The 25,261-nt window shown below is 40.4% G+C and overlaps 3 protein-coding genes across 7 annotated transcripts in view; 1 reads left to right on the top strand and 2 right to left on the bottom strand.

The window, feature by feature from the left end:
* CRABP1 (cellular retinoic acid binding protein 1) overlaps positions 1–10,496 on the bottom strand; it is a 38,445-nt gene extending 27,949 nt beyond the window's left edge. Inside the window, exons 1-2 of the mRNA XM_054213408.1 lie at positions 10,355–10,496; positions 9,859–10,213 (exon numbers count right to left, since the gene is read on the bottom strand). The gene's annotated coding sequence lies outside the window, so the exon portion shown is untranslated. The remainder of the gene's footprint in view (positions 1–9,858; positions 10,214–10,354) is intronic.
* A 42-nt stretch (positions 10,497–10,538) lies between these two features.
* Positions 10,539–17,992, top strand: SKIC8 (SKI8 subunit of superkiller complex). 2 transcript variants are annotated; one of them, XM_054213405.1, is made up of 11 exons: positions 10,539–10,615; positions 10,841–10,882; positions 10,976–11,003; positions 11,359–11,464; positions 12,367–12,539; positions 13,488–13,636; positions 13,992–14,085; positions 14,886–14,979; positions 15,651–15,743; positions 16,219–16,297; positions 17,700–17,992. In XM_054213405.1, exons 2-11 carry the CDS (start codon positions 10,871–10,873, stop codon positions 17,787–17,789), a joined length of 918 nt encoding a protein of 305 aa, XP_054069380.1. In that variant the 5' UTR covers positions 10,539–10,615; positions 10,841–10,870; the 3' UTR covers positions 17,790–17,992. The 2 variants fall into 2 exon arrangements, with proteins under 2 accessions (XP_054069380.1, XP_054069381.1); XM_054213406.1 differs by lacking the exon at positions 10,539–10,615 and having other exon boundaries at positions 10,732–10,882.
* Positions 17,993–18,883: 891 nt separating this feature from the next.
* DNAJA4 (DnaJ heat shock protein family (Hsp40) member A4) lies at positions 18,884–24,628 on the bottom strand. 4 transcript variants are annotated; one of them, XM_054213399.1, is made up of 8 exons: positions 24,499–24,628; positions 24,259–24,396; positions 22,538–22,718; positions 21,491–21,595; positions 20,523–20,750; positions 20,213–20,443; positions 19,580–19,680; positions 18,884–19,494 (listed from the first exon to the last, which is right to left on the bottom strand). In XM_054213399.1, the coding sequence occupies exons 2-8, from the start codon at positions 24,388–24,390 to the stop codon at positions 19,276–19,278; spliced, it is 1,197 nt and encodes a 398-aa protein (XP_054069374.1). In that variant the 5' UTR covers positions 24,391–24,396; positions 24,499–24,628; the 3' UTR covers positions 18,884–19,275. The 4 variants fall into 4 exon arrangements, with proteins under 4 accessions (XP_054069374.1, XP_054069375.1, XP_054069376.1 ...); XM_054213400.1 differs by lacking the exon at positions 24,499–24,628 and having other exon boundaries at positions 24,259–24,403; XM_054213401.1 differs by lacking the exons at positions 22,538–22,718; positions 24,499–24,628 and having other exon boundaries at positions 24,259–24,393.
* Positions 24,629–25,261: the final 633 nt, after the last annotated feature.

The following is a 25,261-nucleotide window of genomic DNA, read 5'->3' as shown; positions in this document are numbered from 1 at the left end:
GAGATACGAATACAGTGGATTCAAATTGTAGGGGAAAATTACATTATTCAGAGATAATGTAAGATAAGCGAGAAAGAGAGGAGATTTACTTCAACAAATATGCTTTAATAATTATATGCTGCTACTTATTTTACACTCATTTTACAAGGTCGGTTTTACCTGCAAGTACAACTGAACAACTTCAGCTACACATAAAATGTATTTCCTTTGAAATAACGGGGAGTCAGAAACATCAAAGGGACATTCACCTCTACACAGAGATGGGGATCTCCAAAAGAAGTATGCAATCACCTACTAGAATGGAGTCCTTGGATTTGGTCTGAATCCTCAAGTTTGTTCTTCCTTCTCTATTTCAGCTATGTTTGGAGCCTGATTTTCACAATGCTCATTGTCTTGTGGTGCAAACTTTATTAACACTCCACATGAATCCTTTATCACACACAGGTCTCATATAGGGTGCAAAGGAATGCCAGTTCTACATTCCTGGGCCTCTGATATCAGTGCTTTTAATTATAACAATTTTGCAAGAAAATATGCACCTAAACCACAAGTATTATGCCTACAGCATTAATTTATCTGAGCATGTGTGTTTGCAGTGGAAGGCACTGCAAATATATTAACATTCTGAACATCTTAACCCTGAGATAAACATGTCACTGATCAGAATTCAACATACGGTGTATGGTTCAGAACGTGGGTCACGGATTTTGGTTTCCTCAGAGGTGAAAACAAAATATAGCCACTCTAAAAAGGAAAGGTTATAGCTGTTCTTGCAAGGAGTTGGGCATGGTGTCAAAAAAAAATTGTTGTCTTGATGGGATTGTGTTAGGGCAGGACCATCTAGCAAACCCTAGGAATTCTCATCTTGTTTTTTAGGCAGTTACCTAGAATAGGAGGAGGAGATGAAGGAAACTTTGGAACGAGGGGTAATCATGATCCTCAGCCGCTGTGTATGCAGCAGCGTCAATTCATGGAGAGCAATCTGCAGCAGTATCATGGGTAGCAGAGAGCACACCCTCTGCCTATCCCTCCAACCCTCCTCTCCCACACTAAACATGTTGAAGTTCTGGTTACTGGGAGACCAGTATCTGCCTGTACTGCCCAGCTTGTCTCCTCTTGCCTTAGCAAAGTGGTCTATGTATGTGACTTGCACTAGCTAAGACTTCAGTACAGAGAAGCAGGTAAAGAAAGAAGCAGTAGCCTGAGGCTGTTTCCTTTTTTCTGGCAGAATGTAGCAGTCTGAGAAAGTTTGGATCAGCCTGACAGCATGCTCATTTCCACACTAACTCAGTGTGTATCTCAGATTTCCCTGCTCATCTTCCCTTTTACTTATGGACTGCCTCCCAGATCTGTTTTACCAATCAAAACATAGTCCAATTAGGTTTTCAGCAGTTTGCTGAAAAGTCAGTCAATGAAGCGCTTGGAAGGACCTGAGATTGTGTTTTCCAAGAGATTTAATTCCTTCAAGGGCAGAGCCTTTCTTTGCTGCCTCACACCTCCCTCTTGAAAACATTGGAACATTTGGGGAACTGTCACATAGGATTTTGTTACCATGCTTTTGTTACCATGCTCTAATGCAAGGAGACTGGAAAGTGACCCAATTCATATTAAAAAAAAAAAAAAAAGCAACAACCCAGACCAGCAACAACAAAAAGAATTTGTGCAGACACCAATGCAAACCAAAGGGGATTGTGCTTACTCAGCAAGTTGATATTTTCTTTAAGGAACTAGAAAATGTAAAATCCTCACAGACAAACTCACTCTGTTAACAATTGAATTTTGTCCACTTGGTTTTGGAGGAAATCTAGCTCTCAAATTCAAGATATTAATCACTGAAGACAATCAAAAACATTTCTGCTTTTATTCAGTCTTTATAAGGTAAAACTGCCCAGTGAAACCCATAACTTACAGTCTGCATCTCTTTAAATCAGCACCTTATCAGCAGTTGCTGTAACGTATTTCTATTACCATAAAGTCAGGAACTTCCCATCTCTGGAAAAGAAGCTGTTCTTGCTGTGATTTGTACAGGAGAGGTGAATACACATGCAACGTAACTGGCCATGGCTGACATTGCACTGAGGATAAACAGCCAGCCAGGTTTACTACTCTTCCATTTACAGTGTTGGGAGGAGGATGACTATAATATAGCTATCCAGGACTTAAGGCTCCAAAGTATGTCAGACTGCAGCTCACATTACTAAGTCTCCTTTAGCTTTTGTGCATTACTCTCCCAGCAAAGGCCTTCTCCTGGGCATTACTCAGTTCCTCAGAAGCCAAAACCTGGCACAAGAAGCAGTATACGGAAACAGGAGACGACTGGTCCTTGATACTTACACTGGAAATCTGTAATTTGTTTTTTCTTCACATTGTAAATTATTCCAATTCTAAACACGTGCTGGAAAAGCTGCTTTTCAAAATCTAAAACTGCTGCAGAGGATCATGTGCCAATATTTAGACCACCCAGCTATGAAGCTGAATTTCCCATTCTCTCTTCTGATGTTTGATAGAGCACCTTTTATATTGAAAAGTGACTCTTCTCACAGAGGGCCCCAAAACCCGCACATGTTTTATCAAAATGCACGGAGACTCTACTAGGAGCATTCCTAATTCAGGAACTGAAGAGTCTGACCCAGGAAAAATGCTAGCCTAAAGTATCTCCTTACAATTGATTCTTCAGGATTTGGGCAACAATCTTCACTGAGGAGATGGGAGAATGCTTTTATTACCTTCATCTCCTGTTATTACAGCTCAGAACCATCAAAATACTTACGCATCATGCTTCAAAATACTTCTACTTCAATGCTAAAACACTTAGTGTATACTTAAATACTCTGCTGGATCAGGACCTGAGGACACTGGTATGTATTTAGTTCAGTAGTGCAAAAGAGCCAAACCCCTCTATTTTCTGAGCATTCTCATAAAATCCCCATTTATAATGGCAGTCCAGACAGGACCACTGCTGTCCCTTCTCTTGTTCAATACCGAGCTACTGGGCCAAAACTGCAGTTCTCTGCTTTCTAAGATTGTGTTAATGTGGGCAAGAACTGAACCTGTGTTTGTCTGTTTGCACTAGACTGGAGAATACTGTCCTGACCAACACTCATGGATTTTTACTATTACCTTGCTTGGTGGTAAAATTTCTACAACACAGTTTTTACTGTTAAATTGACAGTTTCAGACTTGTACCAATTCCATATTACAGCGATATGCTGTATATCACAGTAATATCCAGTGATGGCACTCAAATTTTAAATATCACAGTCATTTTTATGGTAACTCTAGCACTTCAAACAATAAACTGCTAAATCTCTGCCGGTGACCAACATATGAACTAAGACTAGTAAATGAGAGCTACTGACTGCACTTCATGAAATCTGATGGTGCATTTGCAAGGGCCTAAAAGATCACTCCCTTTGTTCCTGACCTCAGGAGTTTTGGGGTCAGTGGGTAATTGTTTTCATGCAGGATCTGCTCTGGCCTAGGTGTCATTACAGAAATGTTGTGCACGACTTCCCTCCATTAGGCAGCATCATGAACTGTAGCAAACTGGGTCACAGATGCAAATACAGCTCAGTACAGCTGCATAAACTAGTTCTCTTTCAGAGGAACATAGAAAGCACTGATTCCTGGGCAATGCAAAAGCCACTTCACTATCACTTGTCAGACATCATACGATGAGCACTTTTAGGGGCTCCTCACCCTTAGTACCTCTAAGTCCACTCTTGAGGGCCAAGACATCACAGGGAAAATTGCACTCTTAGTATTTTCAATGCATCCATCTCTGCAAGAAAACCTTTCCTCATGAGTTTCCCACCACGGTTTTGGGAACTCGCAAGTCCAATTTGGAAGGAACGCTTGCATTTTAGACTGCATTTCCAAGCCACCAAAATGCAAGAATCTATTATCAAGACTTCAGGGTTCCAGGTGTCGCCTCATAAATTAACTCAAATGTTACAATTCTCAGAGGATAGGTTTTCTTGTCAGGAAAAACTCCCAGAACTGAAGCTTTCCTTGGCATCACAGTGTCCAAATTCTAATAGCATTTTGTGTTAATGGCAGCAACCCTCCAGTCACAGCAATCGATCTGAAATTCACTGAAATCAGGAGTTTTTCCTCTTTTTTTTTTTTTTTGGTTCTACATCTGACTTAGAAACCTTGAGACCTAGATGATGATTACCTCACATGCAAAATCTGTTATTTCCTCATGCCATGCCTCTGCTCATGTCAGTAACACATCGCTAAACAAAGGTGTCCCAAAACAGTCAAACAATCATCTTATTAGGAGTCAGGAATTTTTTTCATTATATGAAACACCCATCACTGATACAATGTCAAATGTGAATGAGGTACTTATGATGGGAACTCACAATAGCAGGGGAAAGCGTACAGCATCTTGTACAAGGTATTTATGGAACTGATTCAGCAGACACTTGAACATGTGCTCAGGACCTAGTAAAATCTATGAGACATGAACACATGCTCTTGCTGTGCAGAAATAGTATGTTGAATCACCCCTGTAAAATGGGCTTTCACAGCCACCAACTGACACAATGATTTAACAAACTTATATGGTTTGATTCAAGCATCTCATCCAGAGGTAGACAAATGTAATGCTTCATGATGTGCCATACTTAGTCCTCTTCCCACAAACTTCCATGGGAGCCAGAGCATGCAGGGGGCTGGCATTTATCCTCCAGCATAGCTCCTCTGTGCAAGGTTAATTCCGTCAATTCGATTCACAAGGGTTTGTGAGCCAGACAGGCAAACCGAAGAAGAATAAGCCTCTCTCACAAGGAGACAAGAACACGAAAGAGGTTGCCCAGCAAAGTCATCAAAGCAAACAGCATGAATGAAACAGTGTTGATGAAGACAGAAGTGGCATTGAAGGCTGCAATAACAAAGCAGGGCAGTGACATGAAGATAAGTGGCAAAGTAATTGGCTGGTTGAGCCAAGTGTATCCATATAGTCCGCCTGCCAGCAACCCATGCAAACAGATACTACACATTGAAGATCTAAGTGTCTATTTATGTAAATATATTCTAGATGGTAACACAAAAATACATAAGAACAAACACTTACTAAATAGAGCTAGAGGCTTCTGAGTATCTGAACTAATTATTACAAACCTTCTTTGCATTAACTGTCAATGAATGAAGGGGTTTCTTCCTGAGTTTTCTTACTAATTATTCTGAAAATCCAGAGTTGCGCCCTCTACATATGATCCTGTAAGAGTTTTTCATATCAAAAAGACCCTTGAAGTTACAAAGATGCCACATCACCAGGTCAGTTTCCAGCTCCCCACTCCAGCAAAAGTAGGGTCAAATCCAATTTAAGCAGCAAAGTGGATTGTCAATTTATAAAGAGAATCCCTAAGAAGTGTAAGATTAATAACTTTTTAAAGTGGAGCAAATAACATATCCAGAGACTGGAACCATTGTGCCTTCGTTCCATCATTAGTGAATTGTGAGCAGCTTGGTCAGGCAGACAATGTCCCACAGCAGGTGGAGGAAACTCCCTCCCTTCTCCCTGCCTCCCAGTTCAGCAACCTATTCAATCATTCATCTGCAGGGATCAGAAAAAAAAAGAGGCTTTCTCTTGTCTTCTTTGCCACCACCCATCATAACTTCACATGACCCAGATACAAGTAGAAGAACTAGCATTCTGGGTAAAAAAGTGTGTGGGATCCCTGATGCCTTCATACTCTTGCTTTGTGAGAATAGCATCTTGCTTTCTACAGGCAGTAATGGTAGACATCCATTCACACTTGAGAATTGAACATCACGTGGGTGATGTTTGGCATAGAAAAGCCTACCAATATGCATGTGTTACAGCATTTTATTCTTTTAGCATCATGTATGGACAGCAAAGTAAAAAGTACACAATCAGGCTTAAAATAGTGGCTTAGATTATGTGATCATTATTTAGTTGTTCACAACAGACGATTATTAACTGACCACCAAAAATGTTTTCCTAGAGCTCACGTACTTCAATTTTGGCACACAAGGTCATAGATTAGGTCCTCACTAGCTGTCATGTATATCTGAAGCCACAATAGCAAGGGACATACATCAACTGGGGTAAAACACGTGAGATTCATCATACTAGAGAGAAAAATTTTACGGCTAGATTTGATGTATGGGTTGAAACTTTGTGCTTTCTGAAAGCAAGTCTCAACCACATGCATGATGTTTTAAAGGGCATTATTTCAATCCTGACAAATGAGCACCAGATGTTTCTTTTATCGCACTTGCATTTTATACAGTCATTCAACATTTCAGGCTCATGTTAAGGTCTTAGAAACTCTCTCTGACCCACCTCTTGCCCCATAAAATATGAGAAGCTGCAAGACAGAACAAAATCAAGAACCAAATATAATAATTCTGATTAAATACAGCAAATAAATGAATGAAGAACTGAAGTCTTTTCACAAGGAGAAAGAGAAGATAGGGTGAGAATAATGGTTGGGTTCAGTTATCATTAAGGACAGACCTATTGTTAGAAAATCTCTCACAAAGAACAATGCTTTTTGGTTTTTTTTCTCTATTTGATTATTCCTTTCAAAACAATTGTGCTCTGAAAGGTTCCATTTGACCTATAAATGCCATAAGGAGCAGATTAAAAGGCCTGTAATTATGTCTAACTATTCTGGCTTCTCTGCAGGTGACAGTGGGGATGAGGTTGCTTCCATAGAGGAGGGAGTCTAGCTTTTAGGATTTATTTGCTTCATTAACTGTTTTCTTTTCTTCCTAGAAGTAGCTGTTCATTCACTCCAATCTCACTGGCCACCTCATCCATTCTGAAAGTGCTCTCCAGGCCAAGCTTTCCGCTGACCAGTACCCGACAAAGACACCTTGGGGTGGAACTGCACGGTGCCAGTCAGAGAAAGAGTTGTTCCTGCAAGTGCTAAGTATTATTTTCATTCCTGTTAGGCTCAGTCTCAGGCAGTTTTGATTTTCTTTTCCATTTTTGTCTGACCCAAGAAATTTTCACTGCTTGTTGACTGAATATATGGAAAGGCTTGCTTTCTTGATGGAGAAGCAACTTAATATTGAAGTATAAGCTTAAAGCAATGTCAATGTGTAGGTACACACTCAGTTAGAGCACATACCAAGAGGTTAAGAAAAGGGTTCCATTCCTCAATCTACCACCGACTAAATTCGTCACCTTGCTTCAGATTTCACCCATCTGTGAAATGGGATAATGATCCTTCCGTAACTCACAGGGCAAGAATGTCATTAATATTTGGACTTGGTTTCAGATTCTCGAAGAGGAGCTTTTCCATTATATCATTTGCCTGGTTTGGCCAGCACTTGGACTAAAGATGTGAGTATAGTTTTGACTCTATATCCTATAAAATCTGATGGCTGGGTATGGTGCCATCACCTGGAACATGCAGTGCTTTTATAATAGATGTTGTGAAAAATAAGACAAGGGATTGGTCTAAAGCAAAGCCTTGATCTGAACCTCTGTGAACTTCAGGAAAATTTATACTTGACTCCACATCCCAGTTTAGCTGCTTGGGACCATCAAAGACAAATCTATCAGTGAAAAAGCACATGAAGTTGCAAGAAAAGGAAAGAAAGGGGACTGCAGCTGAAAAAGAAATAAGTGAGCAGAAGAAAACAAACTAAAGATGAAAGTTTATCAAATCTGCATGCAAGCAACTGGACTCGTTTCAAAAGTGGAACTGTAGACTTCATTAGAATCCGATTTTCTGTGGGTCTTGCTTTTGCCTCAACTACCCTGATGCTAATGCTCTACAATGCTGATGGATGCATTATACATGCTTATACACTGTCTTTCAATAAAAAGGTATATGTACTGTGTGTAACTGTCTTCCTGGAACTTGACGGAGGGGACAGATACCTGAAATGAATGAGCAAACGGTGCAAATGCCATTCCAATTCACTCCTAGAGACACAGTCCCTTAATGGTTTCCTAGAGGCACATCAGGCTACACAAGCAGAGGATTCTTTGCTGCTGCCACAACTGTTCAGAGTCCCCAGACACAGCAGGACACGGAATGATTAATGTTTCATTGTGAATGCCAGCCCGTTGCTACTGGAAAGAGATGGAGATTATCTTGATGCTGCTGCCCCACAACGGGCAGATGGTATAAATCTGCACACAGACTCCAAGCTCTGTGAAAAGTTGCCCTTTGTTTCTGCAGTGCATGTGGATTTCTGAACCCTAAGATGGAAAATCAAACCCAAAATTGATGGATCAGCCCTGAAAGGGACCCATAATTGAATCCAGCCCTCTGCAGGTACAGTTATGTTACACAGTCCCTTTCCTAAACTGACAAGGTCGTTCCACCTTGATAACCACAAGAACACATATCCATGTATTACCCACTTTGGCACACACGACGCACAACTTCAAATACCACTATCATTCCCCTCAAGCTCACTAGCAAATGAATTATTTAGCGTAGAGGGGGGACAGGAGTTGACGTGTCTGACAACATGTGAATGCTGTAGTGTTCATGTTCCTGCAGAGCTGAAGCTCCCAGTTAATTATCTAGCCTTGCTATTTTATGGAGGTTCACGCGTCTTCAAGATCTTAATAAATCAAGGCTTACTTGGCATTTGTCTTCCATGTAAAGTTGGGCAGGTGCTGAACTGTGAATGCTGAGCTGAATTGTGATTGCAATAGCTGGCCACAATGGCACGCAGCCTATTATTTTTGAAACTAAGTGTTTTACTCTCAATTTATTCTCTGCGACTGAGCTTTGGGCTGGAAATGTGATGTTTGTATGGCACCTCTAAGTCTTGACCTAATTCTCTTCTGTGTTAGCACAGTATCAGGGTGAGCATAATGTTTCTAAATACATCAGGTTTTTCCTTTGTAACATTGTTTAAAAAACTGACATTTAAACACATATGCACTCATAAAATATTATTCTGATTACGGTTGGAATATCCATAGATACAAAGCATGCTAGTGTTCCAGAACAAGAACAAACATATAGAAACACACTCTCAGTTACCATTCCAAGGAGGCAGTTTATCTACAAGTCAAACGTGTCACAGTTTTCTTCAGATTATCCTCTTGATGCAACAAAGTACCATCTAATCATTTTTCACTTGAACAAATACAGATTTGTGGCATAAGTGATGTAGGAAATAACCCACAATCTCACTCCACACTCACAAGAGAACAATAACAATCTTTAACCATGAAGGTCTAAGGTGTTCCATGTACAAACTAAATACTAGTGTGTAGGAGAACTTTGCATGATGTGAAAATTCTGGAGGCATTAGCAACACTTTGTCTGTCAAAGATTATATTACAGTACTGCAGTACTCTATACAGAATTGCAAAACCAAAACCTGATAATTTGAACGTAAGGTGAAAGCACCAATTTAAATGGAAGAATTCTTAGGAAAATCCTGGTAAGAAATAGAGTAATTTCTTACTTTTGGAAACTGCTTACCATTACATCATTACTAACAAGAAAACAAGCATTATTGAAACTCAATATATTAAAGCAGTGTGCCTTAAAATCCTCTCAAAGCTCAATCTAAATAATCACAGAACTAAGGATTCCGTAATTATATGTAAGAGTTTTACCCAGATTTTCATTCTTGACTGCAGAACTGTGTTAAGACACATTCAGAATTCCTGTTTTGGTTGTTACTTTGCTCACTCAGACAAGCTCTACTTAATCTCAAAGAGCTTTGTGTACACATAAAGACTGATTAAAAACTGTGAAAGGTCACTGATCCTTTGTCTTTAATTTTAAACCTCAGGGAGTCTGATTTATTCTCCTGAGCTTTAATTCTGACATTTTTTCCATTTCTAAGTCAAGTAGAGGCAGCAACTTGAAAAAAACTCAGCTTCTGAAAAATTCATACCTTTTTTTTTCTGAAACAGATGATTAGTAGGTAAACTTCCTCTCACTCCAATGAAATTAAAGAAGCCTTCTGTGCTGTGGTTAGAAATGGGCAGTACTGTTCAACTTTTACTGCAGCTCCAGGATCCTGGGAGCCGGCTGTTTTATAAAGTGACCCAACAGCCCAGCGCATGAAGTAGATTTTGTGCTCAGTCCCCCCGGCGGGTTGGCATTCCTCCATGTCTTTGACAAAAGGCGCCCAGCTCCAAGTTTCAGTCAGGCCCTTCCAGCACTGCTGAGACTCGAAGGCACTCCGCAGTCCCTCATGTTTTCCACGGTTTACATCATTACTGCCATCTCAACACCCAAGGGTATTACTATTAGACAAAAAAGAGACATAGACAAAAAAGAGACATAGACAAAAGAGGCTTCTGGACAGCGAAAACTAATGCTGCCAGAAGGGTGACGCGTGAAGGCTGGAGGGGATCAACCCCGCTGCCTTCAGCCCTATGGCACACCTGAGGGCGCTGCCGGGGGAGGCTGTTAGGGCGGTTGCGGCCGTTAAGGCGACGGGAGCCCCCTCAGCCACGCGGCGGCGGGAGAGAGCGCGAGACCGGCGGCTTCCCGCCCGCCGCGGCGGAGAGAAGGGCCGCGGGGGGAGGCGCTCGTGCCGCGCTCTCGCTGGTAGATGACGTCATTACCGTGCGACGGCGGCTGTGGCGGCGGCGGGGTGCTGTGGCGGCGGGCAGGAAGTTCGGTGGCCGGCACGGATCGGCTCGGTACCGCGATGGAGGGCGAAGGCGGCGGCGGGCTGAGGGGAGGCGGCGGCGGGGGTGCTGGGCCCTTGCGGGGCGGACGCTCCTCGCCGTGCGAGGGAAGGGTGATAAAAAGGCGGGGTTTCCCCTCAGGCCTTGCTTCGGTGCCTGCCGGGTTTTCGCCTTCCAGAGCGGTGTTTCTGAGCGAGAGTCTTATTTCCGAGCCTAATGGGTTCTCTCCTTCCACAGCATTCCTGTTAAGATTGCGTCCGTAAAGACATGACCACACAGGTAAGTAAAAACACAGCGTTAATTAAACTAATTGCCAGCTTGGTATTTTTTTTAGGCTGCTCATACATAATATTAATTATTCTTTCTTTCCAGTACGGTATTCTCTTCAAGCAAGAGCAAGGTGAGAAAACACTAACATGTATTAAATAATACCGGCTTCTGTGGATGATGTAAAGTTGATAATGGCATATATACCTGTGAGGTGATCTAGATTATGTTTATATTAAGTATAAGTTTGAATAACTCAAAAATAGCTATGCTGTTTGTTCAACAGTGACCTTGGTGAACAAAACACATCATGTGTTTTGAAACAATAAAAACAGTGATAAGGCTCTTAGAGCACTGAGAGACCTGAGGAGCAAAGGGTCTATTGCCAACATTACAATCAGCAGTTTTAGCATTATCAAAACTGGTAGTTGTCTTCCATCAAAAGAAACAACTTAATTTTTAATTTCTATGCTTATATTCTCTTTTAGCTCACGATGATGCCATTTGGTCAGTTGCCTGGGGAAAAAATAAAAAAGATGGTTCTGAAACAGTGATCTCTGGTTCTTTGGATGATCTAGTGAAGGTGTGGAAGTGGTAAGTGAAGTGCTCCGTATTAACCAGTTTTAAGCCTTGGAAGTAGTCAGTATGGAGAAAGAACAGTCTTGAATTTCCATAATCTGCAGGGATTTTAGAATTTGCATCAGGAAAGGGGTAGCCTGGCACACAGAACTGTTCTCTCGAGCAAGCATATCTTCATTCCAAAAGTGCTTTCTTTTGGAGTGGTAGCATTCTGATGTGCTTTAGTTGTCAAAGAACACGAACCGTTTTGAAAATATACATCAAATTTTACATGTCCTCTGCCAGAGAATAATACAACTTCATGTTATTTCTAAATCAAAGAATTAGAAACATAACTTTTTGTGAAACAATGCACTGGAAGTATGTGTACTGTGAAAGGAATAATGGGAATAGAGTAAAAGAGGAAATGACATCTTCCTGTTTTATTTTAAGAAGAAAAAATTCTCATAATCCTCATACAGGTGATACTGAAGTATGCTTTTGCAAAGAAATTGTTTTATCTTTTAGCCAAAGCAGTATTAAGTATGTGCTTCATTGTAATGACATGAGTAGCGCTATTGTAATTATAAAAGCGTTGGTCATTGCATTTCATGCTTTGCTGACAGATTAACAGTCTGCTGTCTACTTACCCATGTATTGATTTGCCATCAACATTTCAGTGGGACTACTTAAAAACTTAAGATGAAGTACATGCTTTGCAGAATCATGGTAAACAATTGATTTGCTGGTTCTTTCCCTTACATACAGAAAGCAATTTGTGCATAGGTATCTTCATGTTTCATGGGTGAAGTTTGATTCCCCTTTTGCTGAATGAAATGGAGAAATGTGGGTTGTCTTTTTTGTTTTGTCTGAGGTTGGAGATTGGTTAAGTACCCCTAGCTATTAATAACTAGACTTTTCTTTCCCTTGAACAAAAGGAATGATGAAAAATTGGATCTACAATGGACTTTGGAGGGTCACCAGCTGGGCGTGGTGTCTGTGGATATCAGCCACACGGGCTCCATTGCAGCATCCAGCTCCCTCGATGCCCATATTCGCCTTTGGGATTTAGAAACTGGCAAACAGATCAAGTCAATAGATGCTGGCCCTGGTAAGGTATCAGTGTTAATCTGTCTCTGCATAAGAAGTCTGCTTACTCTGGATAGCAAATACTGCATAGTGTATTATTAGGGTATATGAAATGACTAGTTTGTTGGGTTTTGGTGTTTGTTTGCAAAAATCTAAGTGATTTTTATGAACTCAACATAAAGTAGTATCAGACAATTTTACACTTATTTTTTCACACTACATAGGTTTTGTCAGATACATGGAATGGAAACCAGCTTGCTCTTACAGATGTATTGATAAAAGGATATTTTAAAAAATAATTCAAATGCTTATTCAAAGTGATTTACAAAGAAGGTCTGAGCTTTCTTTGTAAGCACTGCGTTGAATTTGAGACGTATATGTGATGCTTATTTATGCAGTACATCCAAGCCTGAGGGAGCAAGTCAAAGCACAGTAAAGCTGAAGCCTGGATCAATGTTGCATCTTCCAAGTTGGAATTCAGGGCCTAAAATCTAATTCCAAATATTTCATTGGTCCACCAGCAGTCCCTAATTTAAGAACAGTCATGCAGTGTTTTAGGTAATTAGTATTAAGCTTATAGGAAAAAAAACCTGTTAATTACATTTTGCCAGATAAATACATTGTACTACTATAAAAAGGTATGGTTTTTTTAAATTCTGTTGTACGAATGTTGCTGTGTTACATTCATATATCTGCGTTTCTCCTGCATCTTCTATGCTTTGCTAGATACTGGTGTTGCTTTCTTTTACTGGTTTAATATCTATCAGTACCAGGAGAAAAGTAAAAATTTAAGACCTAACTCATGCAGTCTTAAATTCTAAATTTATTGTTACAGGAGGGACTAATAAACTCAAGGTTTTATTAGAAAATGTAATCTTTCACTAGGTGGAAATAAATGGCTCAAGCTATGCTCCATTAATTACACAGAAGAAAGTTAACTTTTATGATTTTTTTTTTCTTTTTAATACAGTTGATGCTTGGTCCCTGGCTTTTTCACCTGATTCCCAGTACCTTGCAACAGGAAGTCACGTGGGAAAAGTAAATATTTTTGGTGTTGAAACCGGAAAGAAAGAATATTCTCTGGACACCAGAGGAAAGTTCATCCTTAGCATTGCATATGTAAGAAGCTCAATTGATAATTTCTTATGTGAATTGGTATTGCTGTAATATGTTGTAAATGGGGTATTTTTGTTTCAATCTATCAGTTTATCTCTACATAATACTAAATGACAGCTATACTTTGATAGTTCTAAATATAAACTGAGTGACATTCTCCCCCTGCATGTATGGAAAATTTTCTTTGATCTTGCTTATTCGCACATTCTGAATAAGTCAGCTGGAAGTCTTTGGTATTTTTGGAGCCCAGGTATCTTGCATAGGTCGCATTTGTGACAATTTGCCAAGAGAATATCAGGGAGGTACAGGCATAAATGCATATAGTTGTTAAATGCATACTTTTTGTGTTTTATTACAGAGTCCAGATGGAAAATACTTAGCCAGTGGAGCGATAGATGGCATTATCAATATTTTTGATATTGCAACTGGAAAACTTCTGCATACGCTAGAAGGTAATGGTTCGTGTATTTGCAATACCCAAGTTTTGGCTTCATTCCTCAACAAAATTAAAGGATATAACGCAAGTCAGAATAAGATGCAACAGCCATGGCATAAACGAGTTGATGTTTCTGTCCATTAGACAGCATTTAGTTAGTGTGCTGTAACTTAAACCACTTAAAATATTAGAGACAAACTGTAAACTCAGGCTTGCATCATAAATGCCTATCTCAAAGGACATCATCAGTAATGCTTAACTAAATTCTGAACTTGCAGTTCGTTCTTGTATTCAGTGCAGTACAAGGGAATGAAGCTAAGCCAAATGTGTCCTGCCACGTGTATGACACTTCTTTTTGCTGTGGTATTAGTTTTATAGCAATTTATTCATGTTTTAAACAATAACTGAACTTTTTATAAGACATGCATTTTTCTAACAGATGAATGGGCTTTTAATGTCCACGTAGTTTCTGTCCAGTTTTATAGTTAATTAAAAAACTCAACTACTTAAAACAATATGAAATCATATTAGAAAATATTACATACTTTATTATTTCTAATAAAGATCCACAGCTGAAAAAATAAGATACTTTTCTGTTGCAGTGGACATGCCTTAACACTCAAAGTTTAGAATCGCTCTCAGTTTCCAGTTTATGTTATGCGAAGAAGCCTGTAGTGGCGTGGAGAGAAACCCTCTTCAGAGGTTGCTTTCTTTTATCGGGGAATGCAGGAATTCTGTTCTGGTGTAGCTTCTTAGCACTGTCATTAGTAAGCGGAGTTAGCTACATTCTAAGCCATATATAACTTTGAATTTCAGGTCACGCGATGCCTATTCGTTCACTGACGTTTTCTCCGGATTCTCAGTTACTTGTAACTGCTTCAGATGATGGCTATATCAAAATTTACGATGTGTAAGTCGTTATTTTGCAAGACACGCTAACAGGAAAATAAATATTCAGAGAGGCTGATACTGTAAAAAATGTATCAAACCCTCTGCTGTCCATAATTCCCTTCAGCTTTTGGTGACTTCTTTATGTAATAAATATTAAAATACTACACCCTTAGATAGTTTTTAAAAAGTGCATAGATGGATGACAGCTTTAGCTTGAAAACAAATTACTTTCCTCATATCTGGCCTTGTAGGCAACAGGCTAATTGTTTTGTATATCTGGCCTGTGTGTTCACCCATCTTAAACATCTGTTCTGTACACAAGAAATTATGTTTATAACCTATTTCTGTTGCATTGTGCAAAAACCTGGAAGACCCTGGGGAGGAAAAAGCTCGGCTTCACTAATCTTCACTCCCCTAAACCTGCATTACTTTGCCTTCTTTGTGGTGAAACTTGTTTTGTCCACCAATGTATTTTCTTGGTGACTTTTTTGTATGTTACCCATTTGAAATGGAAAACCAGAATCTGTTGTAACAGCAGTTCAGCCTGGATGAACAAATGTCCAGCAGTCACCTTCCATCACCTTGCATTCCTGACTGCACTAGCTAGAGAATATTCCTGTTGCTTTTTCCATGGAATTCACAAATGAAGTGTTGAAGTTCTGTGTTTTCTAAAATTTGTTCTTTCCACAGGCAACATGCAAACTTGGCTGGTACATTAAGTGGTCATGGATCCTGGGTATTAAATGTAGCATTTTGTCCTGATGATACCCATTTTGTTTCCAGGTATTGAGGATTTTTAACTTGTTTATGCTTACTGAAAAAAATACATATTTATAAAGGGAAATTAATCATAAAAGGTAAATGTGTACAAATTACAATGGAATCTATAATGGAATAACATACATTGCAATTACAGACAGTTGCAGTGAATAGTATTTTATAATGTAAGTCATCTCACTGCAGTGTAGTTCCCTACAAGTAAAGGACATGTAAGAGAAGGGCAATTTGATTCTAAAAAGCTGAAAAATTGCTGTTGAATTAAGAAGTACAACCTAGCGTAATAGTACATTAATATAGTTGAACTTCAGTGTTCACTCTTAAAGCAGCTCAGGCAGTTGGGGACCCAGTATATGTAACAGGAGTTTCTTAATCGAAGGAACTTTAAAGAATTTTCTAGCTAAAACAGGAGTCCTAATTTTCATGTTGCAGATGCTGAAATAGTTAATTTAAACATTGATGAATACTATTTTTCTTTCAGTTCATCTGATAAAAGTGTAAAAGTCTGGGATGCTGGGACGAGAACCTGTGTTCATACTTTCATTGACCACCAAGATCAGGTATGTCTATTATTGCTTTACCTGGGTCATTGCATTCACAGGAGAACTGTAGTTGTGTACTTGTGCACATTCGTGCTTCAAGTTGGTGCTATAGCTTTGGGGTTGGACTTGCTGTTGTTCGTAATTATTTGTCACTTAATATTGAATTAATATTCCAAGCGTGTAAGTTGAGCTCTTCCAAGTAATTAATTTTTTCAGGTCCAAATAAGGGCAATCCTGAGTGGCCAAAAGGATTCTTTCCAGGCTGTATATTCTATCTTTGTCTATGGTGTTAGTTATTTCTGTATCTTACACAGCATGTGCCTGCGTTAAGTGGTGAAAATACTTTTTTAAAAGGATGGAATTATCTAAAAAGATGCTTGAAAGCAGCCTTGAAACCCTATTTTTTAATTTTATTTTTTTCTGAATGATGGCTACCCTTGAGGGAAGAGGAAGTCTACCAAGTTACTCTTTTTCCACATGTTAGGTATTAAATAGAACAATGCTATTTTTTAATGGATCACAGAGGAAGAATTAACAGAGGAAATTCTTTCAGATTTTACTTGGGCTCTTTCTCACACAGTACATTTTTTCTGGTAACCTTCTTTTCAATTATCTAGAGCTATGGGGGTTTTAGGATTGAAATACTGAGCAGAATTGGATTTCCAGTGTTGTTTTAGCTGTCGTCTATGATCTTCTAAGTTTGTGGAAGGTGAAGATGTATCAGTTCTTTGGAAGGCTGGTTTTTAGGTATTAATGCAAAACAATGTATAGGATGCCCCAAAAGGTGCTGTTGTCAATCTAGCCATTTTGCAATCCCACGCTAATGCACTGGGTAGCCTTCACTTTTCCTGGTGTCATCCCGATGATGGAAATGGGGGTTGCTGAAGAGTTTTTAGAACTGTCCTAGGCTTAAGTCAGAGGACTGACCTGAATTCTTTCAAGGTTTGCACTGCTAAGTAAATGGCTCCGAGCCTTAGACTAGCCCAAGGATAAACTGGATCATTCTTCAGTTTGTCATGATGTGTCCATCTGCATGAGAAATACTTCTCTTACTTTCCTGAAAGCACTGTAAAATAGTCTTCTCAGAAAGGAAGACAGGAGGGATGAGAGTGAAAACATTAGATTTGATTTATGCAAACTGGGGCAAGTACTTTCCAGCCTTTTTCAAGTATCTTTAGATTGTGTAATTCATTGTCAGTAGAAGAATGAAGAACTTGTTGGGCTACTAGATGGCAGTGTCTCTCTGGTTCATCAGCCTCATCTGCTGTTAAAGCAGGAGCCATAATTGGGCCAGTTCTAATAAGGTGATCTTAAGTAATCCTCCCTCTTCTGCTTGTTGTAGTCAATAAATACAACAGCTATGAAGACATTTTTTCTTCGTCTCCTGCTGATAATAACCGTTTCTATGTTCTAATTGCAGGTCTGGGGAGTGAAATACAATGGAAGTGGGTCCAAAATTGTATCTGTTGGAGATGACCAAGAAATTCATATTTATGACTGTCCAGTTTAAACATCTTGACTCAGATCCTTTGGTTAACTCTTGGGGCAGTTTTGAGGAATATTACTGTCCTTCTATGTAATTTTTTTTAATATGATAAAAGCATTTTAGTATTGCTGATCTGCAAAATCAGATATGTTTATATGTAATTTTGATTTTGTTTAGCATGAGAGAAAGCTTTACATTTTTAAAATAAAAGCTACAGATGTAAGTAACTTGTGTCTAATCCTTGGAAGAATGTATTTTTGGAAATAGGGAGTCATGGGTGAAGTAACCGCTCAGTTAATCTCTCTGCCTTTATACAGAAATAGACTGGAGCTGGGAAGTGTTGACCAAGGTTAACAGCAGCTTATTTTGGGAAAAGGAAGAGTGACTGAGGCTGGGTGTTGTATGCACGGGAAATGAGAGCCTGTGCTCATCTTGGCATTGTCCCAGTGAATGCAATAGGGTCACTTAAGTTGAACACCTGTTTGGCAATTGTAGGGTGACATGTAGCTCATTCATCATGGTTTAATTTCACTAAAGGGTGCTAGCTGTTTCCAACCCTGACTTAATACAAACTCTGCTAGAAAACAGGTGAAAGGAAAAAAAGCTTTAATGTGATCACTTTGCTATGGTATCTTGTCACTGTATAAAACAGCAGCAGCAGCCCTAATGCATGTGGCTTTGGTTTATTCATCTTAGTTAAAGCTCAAGTACACAACATCTAGGACAAAGTAAAAGCTCTTTACAGGGAGGGCTGAAATACAGAGCTTGAGCTTCTGAAAGATCAAATTTTATTTGGAAGGACTCACCCATATGTAAGTTGGAAGGAGGTAGGCTACACTCTATACCCAGTAGAAGGATACCTTATAACCCTTAGTTACATAGAGCTAAGCAGCTGGAGGAATGCTACTCTAATACAACAAAAGAGCAGGGGGAAGAGTGTTATTATGCAAGAAAGGGGGCATGCACAAAATGCTTTTGAAATACAAAGTGGGACAGGTACTAGTGTTGCAGCTAACACGAACTTAAACGTAGAGAACAGCCTTGACTATGAGACAGTAGAAACTTACTTAAAATAAAGGGAGTTTTAGAGTGGCTTAGAAAGTACAAGAGAAGCATGATAAAGTGTGAAGAGTTCTATTTATTAGAAGTTATTTCTGCTATGTTTTATTCTATGAAATTAATTTTCCAGTATGAAAGTATTTACATAAGACACTCCACTTAACCTCTATCAATATTGCCAAAGTCTTATATAAATAGCATAGGTGAAATAAATTGAGAACCTTCACAGCAAAGGAAAATGTATACCAACTCAGTTGGTTCTCAGCTGTGTGACATTTGCTTTATATATAAAGACTACAAGAACACAATATAAATTAGTTACAAAAAGGTGATACTGACAGCGCAGCAACTCAATTTGCTGAACACAAAACCCACAAGCAGTGGCTCTTACAGCCATGCAGTTTTCATTGTGAAAATTTACATTTTTAGATGGCATCCATTCCACCTTGCTTTAAGATGTCTGACATTGTACTCCTGTTCTTGGACCCTCCTCATCTTCTTCATATGCTTCTCCACCACTGTTACGGTAGGCTTGCTCATTTGGATCAAAATCTTCAAGGTCTACCTGATCCATCTCATCTGTAACCATAACGTCTTCTCGTGGAGGAAGCAAAGCCTCCAGCAGACACAGTTTCTCCCTTGGGAGCCAGTAGTGCTCTGGGAACTGGACCTGCAATTTTGTATTTTTATTTTCATGATTAGTTACTCCTGATGCCAACATGAATCTCTTTGCTACAAAAAAGCAGTCAACTTACCAAAAATTGTATAATTAAGCTGCCTTTGTCCATTGGAGATTTGTAGATAGGCATCCCTTCATTGTAGATACACTTCAGGTCACCGTGTTTTATCACTTCACCTACACAGAGAGAAGAGCTGTAAGTAAGCTTACAGGACAGACATTTCATAACCATGAAAATCAGGGTTATACACAGTGTTCCCACAGCACCTGAGGGAGAGCACTAAGCAGCTCATAGAAAATGCTGCAGACTGAGAAGTACCAAAATAAAGCTATGCAGAAGTAAGGCCATTATTTCCTCCACTGTAAGACAACCGGCTTCTCTTAGCACAGCCTTCAGGCAGAAACTAGCACATAATCTAGTACAGCTGAAGTTTCTGCCCTCCTGAATGTTCTCCTGGCTATCCACCCGAGGCTGAAATTTATTAAGAAACATTTGGCAGCTTTAGCTATAATTCTGCATGTAATGTTTTAGAAGGGGTTACAGGAACAACAAAGAACGAACTAAATTAAATGACTGCAAGTGTAGTACGAATCTGTTGCATCAACTGGTTAAAAAAAACCCCAAACCAAACCCCCAGAAGACCCCCAGTCCAAGCACAATGAAACAGGCAAGCAGTTAACATACACCATTAGAGCTCTTAAGACCTACCTGGCCTAGATGATATGACAAGAACTCTGTTATCCAGAGTTTCAATGGTCTTTCTGAAACCACATAAAGCCTCCGAGAGTTGAATTCTCATTTTTGTGATTAAGTCATGCCCTCGCCTCTGGAAGACACTGTGATCCTTTTGATCAAGCACAATTATAACATCACCAGGTTCCAGATCAGGTTCCTGGTCACCTTCTCCATGAAATACTATCTTCTGACCGTCTTTCATACCTGGAGACAAGAAACCCATTTATTCTCTGCAGAGCTATAGACCATGATTAGGGACACAGAACCAATATCCAGTTCTTACCTTTATCAACATGAACTTCTATGATCTTTTTCTCTCTCACAACCTTACAGCCATTGCAGTTGTCACACCTGTCCTTCGGATTTATCCTTTCACCTTGGCCTTTGCATTCTGGACACACAGTTTGGATTTGTTGTACCATGCCAGGTCCAATCTGCTGAACTATAACTTGCATTCCTCTTCCTTTACACACAGGGCACTTTTCTATTGCCCCTTTCTTTCCGCCATAACCTTTGACAAAAAAAAAAAAAAAAAGGGAGAAAAAAAAAAAAAAAGAGTTAAATCTGATCTCAGACTCAGGAAAAAAAAAAAAGCTACTCTACATCAGTCAGGCAGTAATGTATTTCCAATGTAACTGGAATTTATTTTCCATCCCAAAACATGCCCCAAAAGTTAGAAGTTTCTGTAAGCAAAAGAAAGTGAAGTTTTCTATGCACAGCTTATTTTATTAGCCTCTGCTTCACCTCCCAATACATCTTGGTTTTCAAGGAACTATCAGCACACCAACTTCAATACCTAGACATTCCATTAATACTTTGGAAAGAATCTGCTTGCTAAATATTTAATGAAGTACTAAGATACAAGACCTCATTAAGATCTACCTCAAAGAAGACCAGTCATTATGGATACTTAATAGCTGCAAAATGAGTTACGTAATACAAGCTAGACTTCCACCCACAGCAATTAAAAAAAAGTTTAACAAAACAGCCACTTATTAAAGTTCCAGATTAAGATAGTTTTACTTTAGGTACCCTTAACTACAATTCACAGCGAGTTTAAATCTGCCATTAGAAGAATAACTTTATACCACTATGTTTAAGAGAGTCTTATTCTTGGATAAGCATAAATAATAAAATTAAAAATTCCCTACACTTTATTCCCAGCCCCCTCCCAATGTTCTTTTAAAAAAAGAAAAAGAGAAAAAGAAAAAGCTCAGAGTAAAAGGGGTTTGAAACCACTACTTTTTTTACCTTCACACTTTGCACAAATAACATTTTTTTGCAGTGCCAGTTTCCTTGTAATACCATTATATAAGTCTTCTAGAGATACACCTAACTGGTGCACAACATTTTTACCTTCAAAAAAAAAAGGGAGAAAGATTAATTCCGATTCCGATTCAGCTATTATAAGGACAAATGTTTATTTAGAAGCTTCTAAACTTGTTCATACATGCAGTCTCACTGAAGAAATATAAAGTTCATTCCAGACTTTGAACACAGCTCACCCCCCTTAAAAACATGTGCAGTTCCATCAGCTTCCACTGAGCTGCACCCACTTATGTCAGAACATAAGGTTTAGCTGTAATTAAGCAAAGCATCATTAAAGCCACCCTACCCCTGCTCCTACCCCTAATTTTATAAGTTTAACTAAAACAGCAAGATGCAAGGACACTACCAGCTTCAGATCTAGTCAATTTAGAGGTTGCTATTATGTCTACCTATAAAGCTCCATGCCACTTCATAGCATAATTTCAAACATTTTACAGCAAGTTACTACTTGCTCCTTTAAAAGACATTGGGCATAGAAAAAGACAAAAATCAGACTGTGCTTTTGGCAGCACTCTGTACTCAGTTTCACATGATTCCTCCCAAATATTTTTGTGATATTTAACATTACTTAAGTTTAAGTTGATGGTGTCCTTTGAAGCAAGTTGCCCAAAGCATATGAGCAAGTGAGGCACAGATCTGGGAAAGAAGGTAACTTAAACCAGGTCTAAATTCAACTGCTCTCTCTAACCTACCAATGGTTCCCCCTCCCCTACAGATTACCCACACCCACTTTAACAAAAAATAAACACAACTCATCAGAAAGATTGCTATGATTATGTCATGCCATCTACTTTATTAGAAACTTAATGCTAGAGTAACTAAAAAAAATAATCATAGTTTACGTGATCTATTGTTGCAATGAGTAATATCCACACTACGTGCACTTAGCAGAACAGCAGTACCATAGCACAGGTGTTTTATGCTTAAGTGCATGGTTAGAGTTTCTAGAACTTGTTTAGAACTGTGTACCTCTTCTCTCTCTATTCATTCGGCCTCCACCACCAAAGAACATGTCAAAGATGTCCATGGGTGAAGAGAAGCTGCCGCCACTCAGGCCTCCTTCTTTAATAGCCTGCTCCCCACCCTGGTCATAGAGGTCCCTTTTCTTTGGGTCCGACAGAACTTCATATGCCTGGGATATGAGCTTAAACTAAAAAGAAAAAAGAAGCTCTGAACAACTATGACCAAGAGGAAAAGTAACCCTCTCATATGCAACTCCATCTTCAGATTTAGCCACTGTAACACTCTCTTGTAGCATTTATCTTTTTCCTAAAGGAGTAAACTCCCTAAGCAAATGTGTAATAGACTATAATTGTACACTTTCATCCACTAAAGCCACCCCTTTTCTCCCTCTCCCCCCTCCTCCCACGTTACAAGTGGGCTCAATTCAGAGTCACATCCAAGTTACAAGCATATGCAAACTACACTTTGATGACTGTGGTAGTTGCAACCATTATACACCTCTAAAAAATCCATTTAGAAAGGGATATGATACTATCCCCACGGCCTTGAGGTCCCAAGACATTCAATGGCCACAGCAGCGGTAGTCATTCTAGAGGTACGGAGGGATCCTTCATGCCTGCTGAGCTGCTACACCCAGCTAGAACTAAGGAGATTTAAGTGACCAGACACTGGTGTTGCTTACTCATCACAAATAAAAGAACTTAGATACAAATCAAAACATCCACTTTATAAAAAAATTAAGCATTTTAAAATAGCTATCAAGGATTCCCTGTTACTAAGATGACTAAGTAAATTTTAAAACACAATTTTCTGTTACTCAAATGACTGCTTCCAAATTAAACATGATTTATTTGTGACCGGGTAAAGTGGTATAAGTAAAAGAACAGGCCAAAAATAAAGGCAGAAAAGGTTACCTTTGATTCTGATATTATTTAGCAAGCTTGAATTTCGTAAATCAGCATACTACATACACAAATATTCTGTTCTTATGTTAAGGTATTATCTGAGCAGCTTTTAGATAGACAATCCTATCAATCAAGTTTTCAGCAGTTCTCCAACTGTGGTGCTCATTTATGTTCCTAGGCAACATGGAGAGTTGAGTGGGGCTCTGCTAACAGCAGGTTAAGATGGCTTTGTTGTCAACAGTCCACCCCTGTGCAGCCCAACGATTTCCTCCAGATAGTTACCTCTGAAGAAAACTCATCCTGTTCAGGAGCACAACTGGATCCACAGCAACCCCAGCACGCCCAGCCGTGCTGGCAGCTGGATCCACTACTGTCATTTACAACATCTGACACAGCACGATGGCCACCAGGACACCAGAAATCCCTTCAGCTTTGCCTGTTTTAGCCAGCATCTCTACAAGACGGAGCTCTCGTTGGTAACTATGGTGAGACCGATAGGAACGGCCTCCAAAAAGAGGAACCAGGGCACCCCCTCCTGCCACAGCTAGGCCATCAGGCCCGCTACCACCCCCACGTCTTTCAAACGGGAGCCTTTACTTAATGGCTGCAAAAAGGACATTATCTCTCTCCTCCAGGCAAAGCAGAGTTTTAAAACACAACAAAAACCAGGCTTTTCCGCCTTTGCACAGCAGCGGCCACCGGTACGTGCCCCACGCCAGCCCAGGCCGCAGTCACCCATCTTGAGGCCCGCCCGGCGCGGGCCCCGGCCCCAGCCCGCCGCCGGGAGCGCAGCCGCCTCCCCGGCCCCGGCCCCCCGCGTACCCGCTCGCCCTCGCTGGGGTTCTTGTCGGGGTGGTACTTCAGCGCCAGCTTGCGGTAGGCGCGCTTGATCTCCTCGGAGGAGGCATTAGGCTTCACCTGCAGGATGTCGTAGTACTCCGTCTCCTTCACCATGGTGCCCTGCGGGAGGACGCGCCGCGTTAGGCCGCACTACACCATCGCACCCCCCACCTTGCACCGCCGCCCCAGCACCCCACAGAGGCCCAGCCGGGCCACGCTCACCGCCGCAGCCTCCCCGCCACTGCCGCACACTCACTGATAGCCGTCGCCCCGCCTCTTCCGCGGGCTTTATACGGGCACCGGCCGAATCTTCTGGAATGACGCCGCCCTACGTCACGGCCCTGGAACGGTCTAGAATTCCCGCGCGTGGCGTCACCGCCGGTACGTGCCGGGGGAGGAGCCGCCTTCCGTCGGAGGGGGGCGGCCTAGCCCGGCGGCGCGTGAGCGGAGCGCAGGCGGCCGCCCCTTGCCCCTTCCTGAGGGGAGAGGCGCTCTCAGCGGGCGGCTTCTTTCTGTCAGGTATCGCGGGTTTTTGGTCACTAAAGCGTAATTTTACGGCAGCCGTGGTAATTGGTGGTAGTTTTCCCTCCCTGTTCTGTAAAATTCGTTAATTCACCTTCTGGGAGTGTGATTAACACCCTCGTACAAATTTCCCGCTTCTGGGGTACTGGCTGCTGTTCTTGTTACGTAATAGATTGGATTTCTGGTGCCTTTCTCCTCAGTATTTTGGGCGTTTTAGAATTAATTGAGGTGATGGTGTGCCCCCACTCTGTACACATTTGCAACTTGTCCTCTCCTCAAGCCGACCTGCTGAGAGTGGGCTGGAAAAACGGGTTCGTTTCCATCTTTCTCCAGGCAGCCGGAGGTCTCCAATTAATTATTTACTGCTCAGGTGAAAGGAGATAACTAGTACTGGTGTGGGAGCTGAGGAAAGGCATATTGTCATAGAAGAACGCAAATGAAGGCTGAAGAACACAAGCGAAAA

This window comes from Rissa tridactyla, chromosome 9 (assembly GCF_028500815.1).
Source record: "Rissa tridactyla isolate bRisTri1 chromosome 9, bRisTri1.patW.cur.20221130, whole genome shotgun sequence".
NCBI lineage: Eukaryota > Metazoa > Chordata > Aves > Charadriiformes > Laridae > Rissa > Rissa tridactyla.
This window is presented reverse-complemented; position numbering and strand designations above follow the sequence as displayed.